Source organism: Lonchura striata, chromosome 3 (assembly GCF_050655825.1).
Source record: "Lonchura striata isolate lonStrDom1 chromosome 3, ASM5065582v1, whole genome shotgun sequence".
Taxonomy (NCBI): Eukaryota; Metazoa; Chordata; class Aves; order Passeriformes; family Estrildidae; genus Lonchura; species Lonchura striata.
The window spans coordinates 5,623,758-5,647,472 of record NC_140705.1 but is presented as its reverse complement, the minus strand read 5'-3'; the positions used below and the strand labels follow the sequence as shown (position 1 = coordinate 5,647,472).

At 37.8% G+C, this 23,715-nt stretch overlaps 1 protein-coding gene across 7 annotated transcripts in view; it reads left to right on the top strand.

Moving 5' to 3' along the window:
• Positions 1 to 23,715, top strand: part of SUPT3H (SPT3 homolog, SAGA and STAGA complex component) — a 260,596-nt gene that overhangs the window by 125,912 nt on the left and 110,969 nt on the right. For 4 of the 7 annotated variants that reach the window (XM_085576234.1, XM_085576233.1, XM_085576231.1 and 1 more), the window contains exon 3: positions 6,984 to 7,068. The exons of the other annotated variants lie outside the window; for them this stretch is intronic. In XM_085576234.1, coding sequence (XP_085432360.1) covers positions 6,984 to 7,068 — 85 coding nt within the window. The remainder of the gene's footprint in view (positions 1 to 6,983; positions 7,069 to 23,715) is intronic. 7 annotated transcript variants of the gene reach the window in all.

The window sequence follows — 23,715 nt, the reverse complement described above, 5'->3', positions numbered from 1 at the left end:
TGTACTTTTGAATAATTAAATGGTATTATGTAATGTTTCTCTTCTTGTTGTTTATACTTTTCCAATATTTGGAGACATCACAGCTTAATTTTAGAGTGAAAAAGCCCCATTTTGTATCTGCCATTTCAGGTTCTTCCTGTACTTGCCTTTCTCATTGCCATACACATTTGAGGAAAAGTGTTTTCCTTTACCTGAGTTTCTTGTAGTAAATATTCAATAATTTAATAATCAAATAATTTTAATTAATATTACAGCATTTAAATAAGACAGTAGGATGTCTCCATTTGTTGCATAAATAGGTGGTAATTAGTTTTTGTAACTTCCTGTAGTATCTCTAGTCTTTGTAGAAGAAGGAAAGTGGGGAGTTACTGCTCTTCACATCATCAGTAGTGAGATGTTTGACTCTACATATCATACTTGCACTAAATCTGGTAAAGAACCATGCTCAGCATGTTGTGTGAAACCTCTCCATACTTGATTTCATTAATCCAAGCAGATAAATATATTAGCTATGAACTCTGATGGAATTATTACCTTTTCTTTCTAAAAGGACTTTGGTAGAAGTTACCTGATGAGCTGACAAACATATAAATAGCAATATAAATTCCAGTGCTTTTTCAGGTAGTGCTGTAGGACAGAAGTATTGCTGGTTAGTTAGCATAACTCAGTGGTTCAGATTGTTCTCTTTTTTCTTAAGTTTAGGCAATATAGCAAGCAAGATTATTTACTTTTTAAATTAATGTATCAGTTTACAGACAGTATCAGGAGGGAGTGAAGTCTACAAAACAGCAACCTCACCTCTCTCTCTGATATAATGTATCTTAACATAAAATGGAAATTATTTTGAGACTTCATTATTTATCTCTTTTCTCCCTATTGGAATCATCCTTTTACTCAGGGAAGTTTCTTCCTCCTGGATTTTGTTCTTTCCTCTTCCACTCTCCGCACAGTGTGTCCTCCTGTGTGTGTCTGATCAATTTTCTGGTTTGGCACCAGTCATCTCTTTCCTTTCAGTCTTTACTTCTGCCTAATTTGTTCGGCAGCAGCCACAGCAAAAAAACGCAGAGACAGGAATTATCTTTAGCTTTTGAGACTTTGAAAAAGGTACTATCCTTATGCTATTTTCTCTGGGTTGTCTGTTGCAATGACAGGCTCATTCTCATTCTCGTCAGAGGAGTCTCCTAATTTTCTGTCATCTGAAGGACCTGATCTTCATATTTTTATCTTTGTCTTCTCAGTTGGTATCCTCTGGTATGAAAGTGAATTAGTTCAAGATACTGTATTGCTGATTTTCCAAAGCTTCTTTTTACTGTTTTACAGTCATTTGCAGTGCTTATCCTTCAGGTGTGCAAATTGCTGAAAGTTTTCTGAATGTTTTTGTGCCCAGTACTGTAAAACTGATTTTCTTTGTCATGAACTGGCTGTCAGGTTTCCAATATTTCATATATTTCAGAGAACACTTCCTTATAATACAGAAACGTCTGTGAGAATTAATATGCTGCATATTCCAAGTGCATTCCCACCAAACAACTGGCAGAAGAGAAATTTGCTGTGTGTTCTTACAATGCTGAGGAGATGTGACCCCACACATTACCCAGTTCAAATATATATAGTAACTGATTTGTTCTATGTGATTTTATGGGATCCTTGCCTGGTTTTAGTTTTGATAACAGTGAATCAGCTGGTTCTGTATGTGATGAGCACTCACACCTTGGTCATTGCTAAATCCAGTAGTCTCAAACTTGGTCATTGTGCTGGAGAGCTCAGTCCTCACCTGCAGAGACACACAAAGCAAGTGGGTCTCACAGACAAACCCCACAGCCTCCCCAGAAGCTGCTGTGGACCTCCTGGTCCCTCCAGTAGCCAACTCATAAACCCTCTGGTCTTTCCAATATGCAGCCCAGATTTATGTCCAGATTGTTACGTGGATCCCAAACCTCTTGTGCAGGTCATGGGCTGCACTCCCACAGGCACAGTGTGCACCCTCTCAGGTCACTGTGGCAAGGCAGGCACATGGATCCCTGTGATCCACAGTCCCAGTCTGGTTGTAGGCAGGAGCAAGTAAATAACTCTGTTGAGGACAGAAGTATTTGCTTGCCCTATGCATTTTGGATTATGGAATCATGGATTTACTCAGCTTGGAAAAAACCCTCCAGCATCGAGTCCAAAAATTAAGCCAGCTCTGCCAGGTCGGTCACTAAACCATATCACTCAGAACCACTTTTACAAATGTTTTAAATCTCTCTAGGTCTGGTGACTCCACCACTGCCCTCAACCAGTCTGTTCCAGTGCTTGACCAACCTTTCTGTGAAGAAAATTATTCTAATAGCCTATCTAAACCTTCCCTGACACAAGTTGAGGCATTTCCTCACATCCTGTCTCTTGTTACCTGGAAGAACAGGCTGACCTTCACCTGTCTGCACCCTCCTGTTAGGGTGTTGTAGAGGCTGAGAAGGTCCCCCCTGAGCCTCTTTTTCTCCAGGCTGAGGCCCCTCAAGACCCTTCCCCAGCTCCATTATCCTTCTCTGGACATGTTCTAGCCCCTCAAGGTCTTTCTTTTTTGAGGGGCCCAGAACTGGACACAGCACTGGAGGTGTGGTCTCGCCTGTGTCCAGCATAGGGGCAATCTCTGCTCTGGACCTGCTGGCCACACTACTGCTGCCAGAAGCCAGGTGCCATTGGCCTTCTTGCCCACCTGGCACACGCTCATCCTATATGTAGAAACAGAAAAGAAGAGTTATTAGGGATTTTTAGAAGAGGGAAAAAAAAAAAACAAAAACCAGCACATATTTCCCACCAGACTACCTGGCTGCTTTTATACTTTCCCTAGGCTGGATTCATCACGTTTATTTGAGGTGGTAAATTCTGAATGTGTTGGGGCAGCCTTGTTATAGTGTGAACTCAGTAGAAACCCCAGTGAGGGAACTGTTTATTCTAGCTCAGTGCACTCCCAGCCACCCTGGTTATAGTTCCTTTCTGGCCAGGGCAGCTTTTCGAGGCGGTGGAGGACGGGAGGCTGCAGGAGCTCTCTGTCTCCACAGTCTACTCTCTTGGTGGTCTGGCCACCTGGAGAGCTCTGCATCAGGGTGTTTGAACTAGGCCTGTGCCTTGCCTGCCCCAATACCTTTCTCAGGCACTTAAACCCCTGAAAATATAGCAAAAATCTGTATTTCTGTAGCTGCCCATTTTGAAGCTCTTATAAACGTCAGTCCCTGCACCATGAGCAGCAGTCGGACCTTAGCATGTGCCAAGTATGAGCGTGTTTACACACAGTACCATGATACTTCATGTAGGCACTTAGTGGCTTGGACATTTACCCTTTTGAAGAGCCTGGAAACATCATTACAGGAACTTAAATAAATTAGAAATAGAAGCTAAAAGTAAACAATAAAAGAGCTGCAGCAGTCTTTTCTTTCTTCATGCTACTATTTTAATTCTCCTGTGAAAATCTGGGTAAGTTGATTCCCCCCTTGTAAAAATGTTTCCTTAAAACGGACAAACCTTTGAAATAGGATCTTCTAAGAAGCCTTTGTTATTGTAGGACATGTCTAATGGGTTGATGCTTCTATTACCAGGACTGTCTTCCATAATACTTTACTGCTTTGATGCCCTGCTAATGCTGTATTTTGATATATTTCCTCTTCAGTATTTACCTGTGGAGAAACAACTATTTTTTTATTTTCAACAGATTTTTTATGTGTTTAATAGGAAGACTTATTAATATGTCTAGTGAATGGAAGGTTCTTTAAAAGACTCTCATGAACCATAAAAGCAAAGCACATGTGAAATGAAATTCATAACTTATATTAAAGCATCAAGTTCAGCTTCACTTCCCGGAAGCAAGGGCACCAAATTTGGGGGTCTTTTTTTTAAAGTGTTTTCTTTTAGTTCTGAAACTACTTTGTATTCTGCCACTTGGGAAAATCTGAGCCATCTGACTCGTAGTTTAGTATTTATTCTGCTGTGGAGAGGTACTATGCAAAAGTGAAGGAAAAAAAAGTAAGAGTTAAAGTAATAAGCTATTTGTGCATTTCTCATTATTACCTCTGGTAGCAGAAAGACATAAAAAAAGGCTGTGTTTGGTGTCTTAAAGAATGTTATCCTAAAAGTATGTTAGAATCAAGAACCATATCAAATGCTATACAAATACAATTAACAAATACAGAAGCTTTACTTTTATTTTAGTGGCTGAAAATCCTGGATCCATTGCAAAGGAAAAGGAAGCGGCTGTGGGTGGGTGTGGTGGTTTTTACTTTTTGCTGAAACCACCATGCCAGTATCTAGTTTTCTGTGTGTGGGAAAGAAGCTGGCAGAAGTTATGTGGGAAAACAGTGAAGGCAAACTGAGATAGAAATAGCTTTGGAAGGTAGAAAGCATGGAAGTGACGGAGGAAGAATATAGGTGCATCTGGAACTTGATTTTCTGTTACATCAGGAAGTGCAGTTGACATGAACCTTTCTTCATGTCTCAGCATCAACTCTTGTCTATCACAGAATCACAGGATGGTTGGGGTTGGAAAGGATGTTAAAGATTATCCTGTTCCAAGCCCCTGCCATGGGCAGGGACACCTTCGTCTATCCCAGGTTGCTCCAAGCCCTGTCCAACCTGGCCTTAGACACTTCCAGGGATCCTGGGGCATCCACAGCTTCTCTGGGCAACCTGTGCAGGGCCTCACCACCCTCACAGGGAAGAATTTCCTCTTGGTATCTGTTCTAAATCTATCCTCTTTCAGTTTGAAGCCATTTCCCCTTTTTCTGAGTGGTCCATCAAAATGGACCAAAAAATATTTTATGTCTCTTTTTGGATTGATGAGCTGTGTCACAATTGCAACTCCTCTGCCCCTCCTGCCATTTGGTGAGCTGTGAATTACTTGTGAGAGAGATTTCAGAATGCAGATGAGGAGGGCAGCTCAATGTAGAGGCAGCATCCTGCCTCAGAAATAGATTTTGCTTCTTGCACTTTGTTGTCTTCGGAAAACAAACCCCAAGCCCTTTACTTTGTACATTTGGGGTGCTGAGTAAAACTGTGAACATGAAAAATGTATGTCTATGCTGATCATGCTAGACAACCAGGTGTTTACTGCTGTCTTGCACGGTTAATTTATTTTGTATTTGAAGCCTTAAAAATAATAATTAATTATTTAATTAATAATTACCTTTAAAAAATAGAAGACCAGCAGTTAAGAATGAACAGTATATTATGTTTAAGATAACTTTTCTGTTTGCTTTTATATACCCTGTGTGATTAAAAACAACTATTAATTGTTATTTTCATTTACTTACAAACCTTACTGTTAAAAAAAAAAAAAGAGAGAAAAATAAAAACTTTATCCTGTATGAGCACTTTTTTTGAATCTGTGAGGGCTTAAATACTGTTTAATCTTCCAGTGTACTATGATAATAAATATTTTTATTTCTATTTATCTGTATTTCCTGTATTATGTCCATGTATTTGCAGTTTATGATATATTTAATAGTTTCTGGATAGATTGCTGTGCTGTCCTTATAGTCCTAGGAAGTGCCTGACATTCTAATCTATGTACATGTGCAGCCCTGCATAATGGAGAAAAAATTATTTGAGTTCTGTTCACTTTAGAAATGTACAGTCACAATAAGAGAGACAAATGATAAGGGGCAAATGTAGAGTGTAATTTCCTCATGCTATGACCAGTGTTGTACAGTGGATTATGCTCAGATTTTGCCTGAGTAGCTCTTACTGAGCTTTTACACATATCAGGCTGATATTTATTAGAATTTGGAATGCTTTTTGCAGAACACGAAATAATTTCATTATTAGATAAAGAACCCTATTACAGAGCTCTTTAGTTGTTTCTAGATAAAATACTGTTTTACTGTATTGCAAGGTAGACTAATACTTTCATGAGGAAATAATTGATATATTCAGTCACCTATAAACATTTGAGTCTTGCTTGTAAAATAATTTTCACCATTTTTATAAGAATCTGTAGTTTAATGTTGGTCTGTACTATTTAATTTACAATGAATATATTTTACTGTACAAATTTTTGTATTTTAAAAACTCAAATTTATGAGAAGAGAAAATGTTTTATTCTCAGAAATGTTCTGAGGAATACTAAACAGCATAAGAGTTCTCCTTCTCTAGAATGATGTAAGAATGGCGTTTCTTAGAGAGGAAGAAATAGCAGAAAAAGAAGTATAAGAAAAGTAGGAATAGGAAAAATTGCCTTGCAAAGTGCATTGTCACAATTCCTCATTTTATGTTCCTTGCTGGCCTCACCTTGCCTTTTGTTTGTGATATTACATGAAAACTATAATTTCTTTGTGACCTCCTGCCATTTCATGTTGCAGTGTAAACTTTAGGAGCCTCACATTATTATGTAAAAAAATGTTTACCCTTTATTTGTTTCTTCCACCTGTTAGCACCAGCATTTAGAATGGGGATAAAAAAAATGTTGGCATTTTACCTTTTCAAATAGTTATTTGGTAATTTTTTAAACAAAGCGGGCTGCAAATGCAGACTTAGTAGTGCACATATTGCAGTTTTGCCTGCTCTTTTCTCGTGGAATGATAGAATTATAGAATGTGTTGGGTTGGAAAGGACATTAAAGATCATCCAGAGGAGTGTGTGAAGAGAGGTTGTCAGTGAAGACTGAGGCAAAAAAAGTGGGTAGGTCAGTCTCCTCCTCATCCATTCTTACATCTTTACCAATTTATTAATGAGGGGTGTACACAAATGTTGCTACAAACTGGATTTTCGTCTGTTTCCTCAGTCTTTCAGTTTGTCTCCACACATGCTTTAGTGTATGTTCTTGCAGCTCTTTTGTTCCACGAATCACATGACTTTGGTTTATAATCCTTGCTCCAGGCTGAGTGATCCATTTCTGTACATACAGGTGTATTAACCTTACTGTTATTATTCGTATTTTCTTTTTTTTTATCTTTCAGGAGACCAGTACTTCTTTTTCTTTTTCCATAACTTTGCAATAAACCTCTTTGTTTCAGGTTTTCCCTGGGAGATGCTCGCAGGCCACTCCACGAAACTGCAATTCTGGTGGAAGACATTGTCCACACTCAGCTGATAAATTTGGTAAGAACATAACTGGCAAAATAGCCTGCACTCTAAAACCCCTTCAAGCCACATGATATTTTTGTGATATAATGACTAATAATAGATAGTCCAGGGTTTAGGAACAAATAAAACACAGAAACAGAGGGTGATGTTCTGGTCTCAGTGATGTGTGGAACCAGATATGCAACCCCACCCATCCCTGGGAAGTAAGCTGATGAGTTTTTTTTTTGTTAAAGAAACTTTAAGTTGTTAGAAGAACTGACTATTCTTCTCAAGTCTGCCTTGCTGTGTTTTTTGTTTTTTTTTTTTTAATTTATGTTCTATTATTTGTGTTAATGCATTATTTGCTTAGGATTTATGTATTAATATTCCTTCCATGAGATGTTTTGATTTCTGTCAAAAAAGCCCTCCAAAATATGGACTATTTTAATATATTGAAAGCCAGTGAAAGTGTTATATAAATGAGGTTGTTGTGAATCACATCTGTCAGAAACAACTCTAAATTTAGAACTCTGTATATTTTATTAAAGTTCAACAGCTCCTCTTAAGAAATAAGTCATGGCATTTAACACCATGGCATGAATTTGCCATCTGAAAAATCACTACACCTTTGTATAGAAAGGTATAATCTGACATGCCACATGTGTCTTCATAACAAGTGTGTTTTTCTTGTTATAGCCATTAAAAGACATGTAGATGTGGCACTGAGGGACAGGGTTTAGTGCTGGTCTTGACAGTGCTGGGTTAATGGTTGGACTTGATCATCTCAGAGGTTTTTTCCAATCTTAATAGTTCTGTGATTTGAATGAAATTACCAGCACATGTGGGAATGGACGTTATATGGAACTAACATATACAGATTATACTAATGCCTATTATAACTAATATTTACATCTGGTGAGTCCTTGGATCAGCTAGAGCTTTGAGCTGCAAGTTCCCACACCTCCTCTTTGTAATGAGCCCTTTGGCAATGACAAGGCTTTTTAAGTTTCAAGGTGGGTTCTGGTACTACATTAACTAGAGCTAAAAACTTCTGTAAAGGGATGAAATTCAGACTGGGATACAGCACATATTAAAAATACTTATGTGCGTATAAAATATATATATCTCTACATATTCATGCATATAAGACATTTATGTTTTTAATAGAAATGTACTAAAATAAGACTTCCCCTTGCCCACTGTATGCCTGCAACAGGTGTTTTCCTTCAGCTTTGCACCTAATCCAGCAGCCGTTCGGTAGTTTCCTGCATCTCAGCAAATGCCTTGGCTTCCCTTCCAGCTCCAGGCAGTTTCTTTCTGCTCATACTTCTACAACCCAGCAGTGTATCCCTGTCTCCACAGTCTCCTGGCATCTTCGTGGATTTTTTCCTTATTACACTCCTCTTGGGCTGTCCTGAACATGCCCCGTGGCTCCTTGGAGGGGACAACATCTCTCCCCTCTCTGTAGGTTTCCCACTGGTTAAACACTCTGTGCTGGGCATATATTTGTAGTTCTTATTCCAGCTTTAGCTCTGACAAAGTAACATTTTGTCTTTGTTAATGACCCCTGTAATTTATGCAAACGGATGGCCGTGGCTTCGCTCTTCCCTCAGCAGTAAGGTGCTGGAGTCTGGGCTGTCCTGTCCCACCGAGGCTGAGCTGAGCTGAGCTTTACCAAACGCTGTGGCCATGTGGTCTTTGCACTTTAATCAAAGCCGGGAACCTACTCGGGGGCTGGATGTGACCCAGGGTTAACCCTGCGTGGGGTGCAGGAGCTTGTAGGATTTCCTGACAGAAGGAAGAATGGGAATGGAGCGGCAGATAAACAGCTTTTCTAACCTTTCCCCTCCCAGCCCAAGACAGCACTTTATTTCTGAGGAAGTGAAAGTATCTTTAATAGCTCATTGCTTTGACCTCTGACATTCACATGCCGGAACTCTTAAATCAGTAGCGTTTTACATGCCCCGGGCTTCTGATAGGGAATTTTGCACATTTGTCACCCTCAATTGCACATCCTTATTTGAGCTCCTGTGTAGTTACATGAAATTTTCACTTTGCATGTAGGTGCTTTTGCTGGTATTTACCCAGTACTAGGAAAATGCTATTTTTATAAAAGAAGCTGACTGCAGAAGTAAATTTATTGCTTACCACCTGGATTTAGTCATATTGCTCATGTTAATGGACTATGCAATTCTCACTATGTAATTTAATGATTTCTTGTTTAATTCATGTCCATTTTCCCATCCTTAATAGAAATATAAAGCTAAACTGTAGAAATTACTTTTATACCTGCAATAAAGCTGGCATGTTGCACACATCTTTCATAGTAAACATTTGCCAGAAGAGCTTGTTCTTGTTGATTAAGTCCAGGTTTGAGCCTCTACATTAAAAAATAAGTTTCCAGCATGATTACCTTTGATTGGTTGACTTTTGATATCTCACAACTTTATAGTTCCAGCTTCCTATTTTCAGAGTTGATCTGAACTCTATTAAATCAAGGTCTGGTCTGGGCAGATTTATACAGTCACTGCTTCAAACCACTGTGCACTTCATGAAGTCCGGCTGCTCTAGCAGATGAGTGCACTAACAAGGAAAATTCTTGGAAAGCAGATTTTTAAGAGTCTTCATCGTATTTTATGATCCATTTTTGGCTGTATTTTGAGTAATATGCACACTGCTTTGCATAAAGGGAAATTCTACTAAAAATATATAGCAATGTATAGGAGGAAATGAGCATCTCCAGAGGAAAATTCATTTCATCCTAAAATTACTTTCTGAGTTGAATGGGTTTGTATCTCTCAAAAAATTTATATTCTCAGCTGACTAAGAAAAGAATCCTTTGACAGCTGGCTTGGGTCTGAATATATAAGAGATAAGCATGAAAAATGAGAGATAAATTCCACCATACTTGTGTCATGAGTTTGAATTTTTTATGCTTATATTGTAATTATTATACCTTTTTTTTTTTGTATATCAAGCAACAGAAAATCATGAAGCCCCTGTGTTAGAAAGTTCTGTACATTTTTTGGTCAAGCGTTTATATTTGATGTATTGTGTATTTGATAAGCACAGTGAATTTAAGTTTTAATTTGAAATCAAGTTCACTGTTGACTGATAGTATTTGGTAACAGATCCAAATGTTCTTTTATAGGTAAATGTTTAAGGAATTTATAGATGCCTTCATGTTACCCTAAAACTGTACTTCTTCATGTGGGCTAAGACTAGAGGTTCCAATCAAAGCTATATTTTCTTTATGGTTAGGCACAAATAATACAAGGAAAGTTGTGCCTGCAAAAACAGTTCTACAGGGAATGCAAAAAGATGTTAATCAGAAGGGGATGAGCCATTTGAAGTGGAATAAAACCTATTTCATTCTTCCATCATGTCTGATACAATCTCCATGTGCACTAAGAAGGTTTTGAAGCATCATCTTCTGTAATAACCTATTCATACCTGTTCAGACCCTTAGAAAGGGAAATTGAAGATCCCCCTTTAGGACAAATGTATTTTACTCAGCACTTTGTGGCAAAAAAAAAAGCTGTAACTAAGAGAACTGGAATAGGAATTTTTGCTCATCAATAAACTACTGTTGAGAGATTTGCACATACACTTTTTCATAAATATTATATATAACAATTTGTAAGTTGTTTTATATAATATTTATGAAAGAGAAAAAGTCCCTCTTCACCTTCACCAGCTCTCTCCAAAACTTTTATCATTCTGGGCTGGTTCATAAGAAAATGTAGTATTATTAGACTAATATTAAAAGCTAAGTATTATTAGTATCTTATCTTGATAGGGCCATAGCTTCTTGTTCATGCTTCAGATGTCACATTCAAAAGCAAATGGACAGTAAGTTCATGATGCACTAATTAAATCAGAAGAGCTGGTAAGGAATCACTTTCCTTATGCTGGCAATGTATCAGCTTGGTGTTTGTTACCAGAATGAAATACCAGCAGTTTGTTCTCTGGGCACACTAGGTATGGCAGGAGGAGTGCAGGCACCTGTTTTCACAGAGTTTGTTTATTCAGTGTTGCACTAGATTTGAAATTCAGTCCTTTACATTTTGTTTCAGAGATACTGAATATCTTTTGGGAAGAGATTAGACTTGCTTTTACAAAATGGAAGGTATTTTAGCAGTAGGACAGAGTTGAACAAAGGAATAGGTAAATTACACATATATGCAACAAAAATACAGGTAAGTAACCTTGTCTGTCCACAAAAGAGTGGTTGCTCAGAGGGAGGGCCACAGCACATCACAAGAGCCTTGGACTACATCCTTTAAATGTTTTATCTGCTATATTACTTTGTAATGTGTGATAAGTCCATATGAAGATGGTAATGAATGGTAGAACTCATGTTAATAGAATTGTGGTTTGCTCTCTGTCGGCCAATGTGTGTCTGCTGGAAGATGGACTCTGTTCTTTCCAGGTGATATCAAATGATTGAAGTTAGACCCGCTCTGTTGCCTTTTTTTAGAAATCAGTAGTGTCAACTTAAAGGAACTTCAATTGTCCAGAATCATACTGTACATTATATCCGTTGGAATTTCTTTCATCATTCACTTTTATCTTCCTATGTTATTTAATGTCATACAACTTGTGCTGATACCTAAAGCTATTAATATTCCACTCTTGCTTCCTGTGTAGAGCATGATTTGAGTTCTGAGTTACTTATATGAATAAATGAACACTTTGAGTGTACAACATGGATAATTTTTTTATTGTTGTTTTTACTATTTGAAATAAATTATCTCTTACATGCGCAACATTTAATTCAGAGTCAGTCCTTTGATCTCAACCAAAACACAAAGCACCGATCAGCAGGTGAATAGTCTGTACTGCTATACACAGATGATGTTAAAATGCAGCAGTAATTTATAGGTAGAAAACTTAGAGTGAGATGCAGAAATTAAGCCGCGTGCCTGAGTCTTGAGTAGATCTGTGGTAAATCTATTCTGTGGAATAAATTGCTTTTTATAGTGAGTTTAGTAAAGATTGGGTAGTCATTTGCCTTTTTTTCCTAGGAAAAGGAATGGTATAAATGGGTATAAATTTACTGATACAAAATACAGTTACTTATCATAGGTAGCATGAATTTTATGTTTTCAAAGGACTGTATATTTTCTGGATCAAGGTGTACTTTCTTGTCTTCCCAGCCTTATTCCTGCAGCTGTTATTCTTTTACTGCAGTTTAAAACAAAAGAAGGAGAAAGGAAAACTCACCATCATTTGCCCTTCCAGAGAAATAGACTGTGGCAATGGGAGAGGCGAGCAGGAAAAATAAGGACTTAAACAGAAACAAGGATAAAGCTTTCTTGGTCCTTTAGAGGTATTTTGCATGTAGAGGTTCTTAGGTTTTGAAATTAGATCACAGTTGTTATTTGTTCACAAACTGGATCAGTCACTTTAACGTGTGTAACCTCACACAGCTCTGGGTTTGCTTACTACGTTTTGGAGCTGTTCGACTTGTAACCTTTATATACAAATTGTAACATCTCTGATGTTCCTTTTAAGAAGGAAAGAATTGAAAGCAGCTCCTTCATGGGCAGGAATTACCCACTGATATCCCAAAGTTACATGCAGCTGTCACTTATGTCACCCCAGCAACAGGAAAAGTCCTTGTTTTATGAGTCTGTTTTAAAATAGTTATAAAGTTTCCTGTGTAGGACATTAATTAAAGGGGTTATCAAAATAAGACAAACTAATATAATTTGTGATTGTACAAAATAAAGGAAGTCGAGGGCACCATAGGGACCTAATGAATCACAGGATGGAAACAATCTTCTGGCTAACTAAACATTCAGACTTTGTACTAAGTCACAGGGTGGATGTACAGCCCGGCAAGCCGGAACATGCCGTGTGTTTTCATGGATGGGATAAAGGGAGTTCACAAAAATCATCTGGGAGAAACCCTGCCCTTATTCATTCTATTCCTGCTGTAGAGTCGAATAAACGACATGCAGGCATTTGCAGCAAACACATGGCACACCTGCCCTGGAAGAAATCAAACTGGAAGATAAGTCTGTATTACAACAATTTCCCTGGGTACCAGCGCTGTGAGTTTGTCTGCATTTCCCCATATGGGACAGAAAAAGAGAGATGAGGCTTCATATCTAGCAAGTGGTTAATTGTTCTCTGTGCAATTGCAGCATTTAAATGTTCAATAGTAAAAAAAAAATATCTGAAGCATTGACTAAATTAAATGGAAAACAAAAAGTCATCAGTACTTGAAGGTTGGGTTACAACACATAAAATGAAGGTAGTGCAGGCAGCAATAATCCCAGTATTTCCTGGTTTTCTGTATCAGACTGGGCCTCTAATAACAATATAATGGATTTTTGGGTACTGTAAATGTGTGAGAATCTATGTCTCTATATTTACATGGTTGTTTTTTCCACCCTTCACACATCACATTCCTGTTTAGGCTGTTGGACTAGAGGAATTACCTAGGTATGAAATTTCACTTATGGGGGCTTTGGAATCTGTGGCATTCTTAAATATAAATGTACTCAATTCCCTTGGCTTCTGGGATTCTTATGAAACAGTTGATAAGCTGAACCCAGCCCATGTTTCCAAAACACAGATACATCCTTTATTTAATTTTTATGTGAAATTTTAGGAGAATAGAAGAGATTAACACCTGTTGAGGCCTTGGATGAGCTGAGACAAGCAGGGACATTCAGTGTACAGATGCAGTGTTCAGAGTTTTTGCCTACTTCTGTTGATGTCACTTACTAACAAATCAAGAAGTTAAGAAATTTAAAGAGTAATCATTAGATTGGTATTGCTCAATATGGTGAACTCTGGTAAATCAATATTCTGATTATGATTCTGAGGAACATTTCAAGCTCCAGAAGCCAAATGTAAAGTTGATGTTCAGAGTTTCATTCTTTCTTTAATTTCTTTGTATGGTATAAATAGAATATTATATGAAAATATGTGTAAAGTCTGTCCTGCACATAAGGACCCATCTTGCCTAGTGTTCTGATTCTGACAGAAATTAGTACATTAAATGAAAATAATCAGAAATTTATTAATGGTAAAACATAAAAGCAAACAAATATGGCAAACATCTTTTTCTAAAGCTGAGGTAATAACACCAGCTCATCTTTTGTGTCATGAGAGATAAACAGGCACTTCAAGCATGTGATTCTCCATGCCCTAACATAGTTACTTAAAATTCTGGACATGCATTTAAAATCTAGACTTCTTAAGTGAAGTGAGAGACATCTCACCTCTGTGGCTTCAGGCACTAGCTGTATTTCTGTTATAGATATGTAGTTTTTCATTGATTCTGAGGGGGGAAAAAAATTAAAAAGCGAGCAACCTGTAAACTTTGAGAAAGACACAAACTGATTTATGGGTATCTGTAGTAGAAAAAGTAGTGTAAAACTCTGCATGGTCTTGAAGTGTAACTTATAAACCTTAAAGGTCATCTCAAAGTGGTTAACAGAGCAAATTCATTGTAATTTTTAGATCACCTTATCTGATTTCAAGCAAACCTGATAGTTTCAGAATAACATATTTTAGGAAGATTGGCTTGTTAACAGTGTTACGGAGTTACAAGGAAATGTGGTCACAGCTGCTTCTGGTTTCTTAGCTAATCCACCTGATTGGAAACAACAGGTTTTTGATATTTTTCCATTTCTTACACTGACACCTAGTGTTCAGAGGTCCTGAGTTTCTAATACTGCACTTGGTTATTAATAGACAGCTGTTGATACCGAAGTTCTCTACCTTTTTCAACATCTTCCAGTTCTGTTCTTCTGCAAAAGGAAACAGTAGCTGAAGGCAAAGGTGTTACCATCATTCAAAACAATTTTATTTTGGAAATACAAATAGTGAACAAGTACTGCAAAACTTGGCAGAAGCTATTTTACTTCTTGAAGTGCTGCAAAATCTGTTTTCTTAAAATTTAAGTGCTTTAGTTTTGGCAAATGCAGCCCTTTTGTGTCTGTAAGTGTCACTGGCCAAGAAAAACAGTGATAAAAGCAGAAACCCTTAGATCAGTATTTATTTAATTGTGGGAGATGTCAATGCTTTTTATTTCTGTGTTCTTTTATCTTCAAGCCACGAGTTCTACCTGATAGGAGTGTTGATGGCTGCACAGTCCTTGAGTAGACAGAAAATAACTTACACACAAAAACTTGCACAAACAGTCTTTTATCTCAGACTTGCAAATAAACGGAGCAAGACAAGTATGGGCTGTAACCCATTCCTGACAAAGATGACAGCTGAGAGTAAAATTAACTCTCTATTATACCTGTGATTTTGCTGTATGTTAGCAGAAGAACTTTCCTTTGCTTAAGATAATATATTAGGAATTTTGTATGACTGTATCCAAAAGTATCAATGCTTTTTTTTAACTCATGTGTTCCATAGAAAAATGAAAGCTATACAGGCACAGAAAATGTGTATTAAATTTCACTTTAATGTGAGGATTTTTCCCTTTTTGGTTTTAAGACTTTTCTGGTAAATGCACCAAAAAGTCACCTTTTCGGTGCCTCACCATTCTCACAGTAAAGAATATATTTCCAGCCCCTAATCTAAACCCACCTCTGTCCATTTAAAGCCATTCCCTCTTGTCCTATCATTATGTACCTGGACTGCCCATTTTGTTATATCTTGGGTAAAGGCATTTTACCACTGTGTGGGCACATGGCATAGGAAGTACTTCAGTAAATTATTGGTTATCAATAGTTGTTACTCCTGATATTCCTGTAAATCCTGTGCTTATTGGAGAAAAAATCAATAAACAATAGAGAGAAATGTTACTTGTAGGCTACTGTTTATTTGGCTTCTTTCAGGCATTTAAATGTCAGGGTGGTGAGGTCCTGGCACAGTTTTCCCAGAGAAGCTGTGGCTGCCCCATCCCTGGAAGTGTCCAAGACCAGGAAGGACAGGGCTTGTAGTGATCTGGGATAGTGAAAGGTGTCCCTGCCCATGGCAGGGAGTTGGAACTGAGTGATTTTAAGGCCCCTTCCAACCCAGACCAATTATTGTTTCTGTGATTTATTTTCTGGGTGAAGTGAATTTGGACCCAGAAGGGTGATTTTTGTCTAGTGACTATAACGTATGTGTTGGGTGACCAGCTCAAACATAGATTTCTATGTTTAGTCAGAACTCCCAACTGAGAGAGAATTCCCCCATGGCAGAAGTCTTAAAGCAATGCAAGAGGAAAGCAGGTAAACAGGAATTTCTTTGATGGTAGAAGGGGGGGTTAAAAATGTTCAAAGCGGTAGAAAAGTCAGAGAAAATAAAGGCATAAAGGAAACTGCAGGCCCAGGTTTCTGGCTAGGAAGAGGCACACAGTGTCCCAAAAATGAACAGTTTTAAGGGATGGGATTTATGAAAAGTCATCTTGGAGCTGATCCAAGACAGAGTTAGAAGTCTGTGCATTAGCTGAAAACTTTGTGGTCTATGTTTTTTAATAGATGAAGAGAAAGAAATCAGAAAAGATTTGGAGAGAAAGACTGACTTGAGATACATTTTCTTTAAGAGAGAGGATAGACTGAGCACATCTGTACACAGTGAGGGAAAGTACAGAGAGCAAAGAAAAATTGAAAACTCAGTGGGCAGGATAGGATGCAGCTACTGATGTGGGTCAGAGTTGGGAAAAAGGCCAAAGATTTATGACAAGAGAAGGTGTTCAGGAACAAAAACTAAGAGCTACTTTGTGGGAATGCTTATTTTCTCTCTTGTAGCAGAAGAATTATGGAGCTTGAAGTGGAACCCAGGTTGTGAATAAGGAATGCAAAGCCTGAGATTTAGCAAAGAGTTTTTTAAAGTAGTGGGATAGAGAAAGATGGAAACAACCTTGTAGTGGAAAGAGTTTGGAAGAGCTTCCCATGACACTTTCTCAAAATGTTCAATAGCAAGAGAATGGGAATAATTGAAATAAGTGGCAGAGGGGTTTGAAAGAGAAACTGTGGCTGGTGCATTGGAGCCTGCAGAAGGTCTGGTCTGGAGAATGAGTTTGGGAAGTAGCTTTACAGGACATTAAGTGCTGATGACAGAGAAGTCATCAAGAAGTAGTAAATGGAGTGAAAGTCAGCAGATGTGTTACTTCCAAATTGAATTTTGGATGAGGCCAGAGAAACTTAAGTGGATAATGATGGAACAGGTGGAATGGGCTGTTGGTGTCTGTGTGTGAAGGAGAGCACAAGATGACGAAGAAAGGGAAGGGACAGATTCTACATTTCAGGAGAGAATTCCTGGTAACACAGAAAGTCTTGTGACAAATGTTTCTTCTATGGACATGTATCATACACATGGAGATATGAATGCTGGCATCTCTGCACCATCACATACAAGCAAATGTATCTTATCTATAGATTAGTAATGGGTACTTGTATAGTGACACACAGCCTGAGGCCAGTATATCAACTTCACTATACTCAGCAGATATTGTTACTCACAACCATTCTCAAAATATTCAGCAACTACTTTGTAATCATCTGTGAATCTTGAGTGTGTTTTTATGTTGTTTACCATTTTTGTTTTTGATGATCTTATGCCAACATCAGCATTCCAAATTTTAGAAAAAAATTGATCACTTTACTGATGAGAAATGAAAGTACAAAGAAGACAAAGTGGATTCTCCCTGAGTCATGAAACAAATTAATGACACAGCTGAAAAAAATTGACTGGTTGTAGCAAGAAGGAAGCTGTGCAAAGCTATTTTATATTGACGGTCCGTGTCTCAACCAATTGGATTTTTATTTGACAGTCCAAAGGTGTAATAACTTTTATTGTAAGAGGAAGAAAAATACATCAAGGCTAATATATAATGGAGGACCTACTAGGGATATGCATAAATGCATATCCTTTTCCTTGTATATACAAGCTTAATTGTGTCTCTTTTAATTTTGCTGTTTGATTCAACAGGGTTGTCAGGTAATCGTCCTATTGAAAGTACAGAGGAGGATAAAATTTCAAATACCTTTGTTAATCTCTTTTGGCTGTTAAAAGGAAAGATTTATTGGTATCAAATTTTATTGCATTCTTAGAATTTAGGGATTGATTGGCTGCTAGTTTAGCTTACTTGTCTCTTCCAGTTAGAAACCCAAACACAACAGAAGAAAGACATCGCATTGAAGCTGACGTGCAACAAGTGAGTGAAAGTTCACTTGGCTTTTCCTTCAGCACCAGGTGCAAAAGTTGGCTAAAAGTGCTGTGGCAGGCAGTTATTTGAAAGCAGTTTCTGGTTTAGTGTTTTATCAAGCCCAGGAGTGAAATATTCTGCAACTACTGCAGTTTCACAAAGCTGCTTTTTAAGGTAGAACTCTGAATTGTTTCACTAATTAAAATGGCCCAGTACAAACATTAATCACACAGTAACCATTAATGGGAGGGGTTTGGGGATTTATGAATGATATTTTAAAAGCATGGATTGTTTCTTTGTTTAATACACAATACACTTGCAGTCTCTAACTATACCAGAGGTTCTTGAAATCTTAAGGAGTATTTGTGATTTTCTGCATCCCCTCTTAAAAATGCTGGAAGAGGTGTATTCATTTCTGGTATAAAACAATTTAACAGTGTCTCAGTTAGTGACTTGACTAAATAGGATAGTTGTTTTCTTGAAAAGCTGCCCCATTGCCACACATATGCTTTAAAATACTAGTTCTCTAAACAGCAGTTTTCTCAGAGTGGAAGGTGGAGGCTCAACGATGACATAAGCTCCAGAAGTGTAAAATTCAAGTGGTTTGCATGTGGGATTGCCAAATAACACAGGTTGGTTTATTTTCATTTTATTACACCGATACTCCTCCCCAGATGTCTTGGATTTCTGTGGTACCCTCCTTGCTTTAGATTCTTGCTTCTTGTAACTAACCATTTTTATTAGTCATCCCACTAATAAACAGGGTTTTTACTCAGCACCTGTTTTCTTCAAAGCCCTTTGCAATAATAACTGGTTAATTCTCACACTGGTTCTGGATTTCACTGTCACTCCTGTTCACAGGTGACAAGTGAGCTCAATGACATCCCAAAAATTGTGTAATGGCTCTGACACCTCTGTTAGGACTTTTTCTGTTCCATGTCCCTACTACTCAGGTTGATTCTTGGCCTCTCCACACACTGAGTTTGTGGCATGCCAGTTATAAATTGAGCATTTCCTTTTGGTTAATGACACATTTTTTTACCCTGATTGCTCTGGAATTTCCATCCTGAGCTATGTGGAAGAACTATGCTGGAAGGAGCCTCAAGAGGTCATCTGAGCCATATCTCTGATCTCAAGCTAATTTTGGCCTTTGTTCAGGAAAACTCTTAAATATATACATATAAATGGGTGTGTATCCATGTGTATATATACAATTATTTATTAAATTAAGCCTCATTTGTGGAAGGTTTATGGTAACTGCCTAATCAAAGTTTGATGTAAACTACCAGAAGTTGCTTTAAAATACTTGCATAGAATATCATGATTGATAGTGCTGTGTGAGGTAAAACAAAGAGATTTATACTGCAAAGGGCAATTACTGTTAAATCTGGTGCTGTGCTTTCTGAAAGTATTGCTTGCTTTTTTTTTTCTTTTCCTTTTTTCCTTTCTTCTATTTTTTTTCTTATTTTTTATGGACCTGTAGCAAGAAATCCATTCACTACCCAAGTAAGGTGGTGATTTTGCTGCTATAATAGACCCTCAGCTAGTTTGGCTATTCTTGGCCTGTCCATCTGAGAGCTACAACTTTATGGAAGCAGAATGAAATAAAGTGTTCTCTAATATGTCACAAATCATAGTTAAAACTGGAAATCCAGTCTGACACTGTGGTCTTGATTTGTATAGTTTGCCTACCCCTTTTTGTTTCTGCAAGGCAGTGTATGTATTTGAAGGCTGGAGCTCCAGCCAGGATTTTCAGTCTTAACTGTGAATTTCCTTCCTTTAACAGGTTTAAAGCAAGCCTTTCAGATTGCTCCAGTATAGCTTTTAGGACTTGAATTTCCTTTGTGTTCGTTTTGGGCCTTTTCCAGTATTTATCCATACATTTGAAACTCCTTCAAATCTGTGAGTATGGGAGCAGTTACAATAGATGGTGGCATTTCTATTATATTCATGTGAGACTTGATTCAAATGCTGCCTGATTTTCAGCCCAAGTACTGCAAGCCTAAAATTCAGACTCTTGCTCAAGTTTTACAGGGTTTGTGTCCAGCTCAGAGGTCTCTGTAATTACTGTGTTTGGCTGGAAAATAAAAATTCCATTCCTTGAAAAATTTAGAGGTTTCAACATTTCCTTTATTTTTTTGTCAGAACAAAACTAAAAGCTTGTTTTTTGAAAGTGTAAAAATCTGCTGAGATGAAGAGGAATCTTGTCTAGCTGGTAGTCCTGTGTATAGGACAACAGCCCTGGAAAGGAGAGACCAATATTCAAGTTTCTACTTGCTGGAAGAATGTAAAGTTGAACCTGAGTGCCCTACATGCTGAGTGCTTGCCATAAGACTGTTGAATACATCTTTTGATATTATTATTTTTCTATATTATCACTGAAATATTGCTCAGTTCTTACTTGCAAAATTGTTTATTTCAAGGAATATGGTTTTCCCAATAGAACAAAAATATCTATTTTCAAGGTTAAAGTATTAATATATTTCACATGTGCAATTAATCCAAAATAATACTTAATAGTGATTATTTGTGGTTAAAAAAATCTGCTTAATTTTTATTAATCCATTGCTTCAGCTATAGCTGCAGGGTCTCATAAAAGCTTGACTGGTTTTATTTATTCATTTTTAATGGTAATTAATCCATATTAGTGGTGAACTTCATTATTTACAAAAAGTGATTTTAAATGTTTTGCAGGTTTAGCTCTGTTACGTTATTATAATACAGCACCAAATGTAGCCAAGTGAACAAATTAAATATTAGATATATCCATCTATAGTCTGATTTAGTGATTGATTTTTTTTTTTCAGAGATCTCTTCAAACTCAAACCATTCTTTGATTCTGTGAATTTAATTCTGAAGGGAAAAATAAACGTTCTTTGTTAAAAAAAAAAAAAGGAAACACCCAAACTTTAAAATCAGTGGACTTGTTGCATTAATGCTACACATTTGCATCTTCTGTTACAATTCTCTGCTATATTGTTTCATAGAATCCTAGAACATCTGAGTTGGAGGGTCATGAAGGTCCAACTCCTGGTGGGTTGGTGACATCCATTTAAAAAATCATGTCAATCTTGCCTGTTAGAATAAAGTCAGTATTGTAGACTTTATTCTCTCCTATATGTTCTTATGAAGAGAACATGCTTTCTTTAATTTCAGAACTAAATTCTTCTTCCAAATTCCAGTTGCAGTTGCTAAACTTCCCATCTATTTTGATATCTGCAAAAATGCCCATACCAATTGAGTTTTTGAGACTTACTGTCCACATTGCATTATTTTGCTTGTGTGTTTGTCATTTGCTGTCTCTTAGCCTGGTGTGACTGTCCTTTTTTTGGTGACTGTATGGTGTCAAACACTGCAGTTCCATGACTCACCAGTGTCAGTAGAATATTGCTGTATGATATAAAGAACAAAAAAATTGAATAGATATATAGCAAGAATGAATAATTAAGTGAAAAAGAGACTGACCGTATAATTTAATGTCTCTGAGGATAATAGAATTTCAAGCTAAGGACTTCAAATGACTCTGTGCCCTCATTGGGATGTTTTGGCATAACTATGGTCTAGTAAAACTAAGCTGTCAAAGCTGCATCAGACTGTCTTGCAGGACTGTGCATGTTTGAATCAGCAGTTCAGGATCATGGAAGTGAAATGTTTACACCTCGGCATTACCCATTTTGTCTGTAAAATGTGTTCTTGCAGTTGTGAAATGTGCAAACACCTGTTTTGGGGAGCAGGATTTTGTTCATAGATCTAATTAGTTATTTTGCTTTTCCCTGCAACTAGAGTCCTTCAGCCCTTTTTACCCCATAGACACAAATGATGGGTAAGAGTTGTGTGATTGGATTTCCATCTCAAGTCGTAATTTTGGGGGTGATTTTTGGAGGTGGTGGGGTTTTTTATGAGCCGTTATGCCCTCCAGCAGTTAATTTAACAAAGACTTAATGTTATACAGAAGTTGTAGCTCTGGTGGATTTCTGCAGGATGGTTAAGGCAGAGTTTACATTTCATATTCTGAGGGAAATGTAGTGCCGTTCCGCCGCCGTATGCCGTGCATTTCATTAGTGCTGGAGACAGCAGGAGGCTATTTTGTGGAAATGTTTCTGTCACTGTCAGTAGAAACATGCCTGTCTGGTTGAAATATAGCCTGTGTCTTGCCAGTTCCCTGCTTCTAAGCAATTGCAGTAGGAGGATGTTAATCTTAACCTGTCACAAGCCATTTAAAATCGAAATTTTTATTAAACTTCCAAATGCTTCAGTAATACAAGTATGAGAGACAGGGCTGCATTCATACGCAAGAGCTGCTGCCCTTCTCAGGGGCAGGAAACACTTTAATTAGTGTTTATTAGTGCTTAGTAGTTAGATGTGCTGGAACTCCCAGCCAGGCTCTGCCAAGGGATGTGATCCCTCTAAGGTAGGCAGGAGTCAGCTCAGAAGCACCGAATTGTGGATCTCGTTTCTGTTTTGCTCACTGTAGACCAGGAATTTCATGCACTCAAGGAAGGGATCTGTAGCATATTTGTTGTAGATATCCAAGTCTTTCTGCAGCCACCCTGGACACAGCTGCTCTTAGAGTGATGCTAGGATCATTTCTGGGAAGGTCTAATTGCTTGGTGGAAAGTATAGTTTCTTATGTCCTTGGTTCTTCTTTGAAAATGTATTTGTGTCAAAGAATTTTCCTGTGCTCCCATGTTCTTTTTTGTTTTTTGCTGTGGAAGCCTGGCCTGATGGTTACACTTGTGTTTGGTGGATGGGCAGTTGAAAAAAAATATTTGGAATTAGATATTTTATGTCCTGGTTGACAAGAGCGGGTCTGCATTTATGTGCCTCAATTCCCCCCATATTATACTTGAGAACCCCTTAGATGTTTGTGAGTGTGGGCCAAGTCCTTACACTGGACAAATGATGGTCCTTGCCTGAGTTGTCTCTCTGGAGGGCTAAAGGGAGATTTTGTTTCCTTCCTTTGCTCAGGTCACCAGAGAAAAGGGATAGAGGGTGCACTCCTGCAAGCATCCCTGGAGTTCTCTGAGAATTTCCCTTTCTAAGTCAGCAGTACCTGGACAAAGCATTGAGGTGATGACGTTCAGCAGATGCATCAAGTTGTCTAACACAAAAATTACCATTTCACTGTGTTGCCTCAGCTGGAGACCTCCTCTCTCAGTCACTGCTGTTAACTCATGAGAGAAGAATGAATTTAAGGAGCTGGGATATTTTGCCCTTCCCTGCCAACCAGCATCCAGGCAAGGGAAGCTCATTCCTTGTTGCCAAGAAAGACATGCTTGCAGCATTCATTGCAGGAGTGTTTTCCTGATGAAAATGGTGTATCCAGAGAAAAGTAGGACTGCAGGAATATTCTAGAAACCCAACAGCTGGGAAGTTGTACAATTTAACCAAAGGAAGAAGTTAAGAATTAAGATGCTATCACTACTGTATTTAGTATTTGCTAGAGCCCAGCAATCAACATAAAGCTGTCCGAACCCAAGACATTTTTATGCTGTATGTTTTGGGAGTTTTCCACACGAAGTACTGCAGGCAAGCTGGAAAAGATGTGTCGTGGCATTGAATCTGAAATGACATTA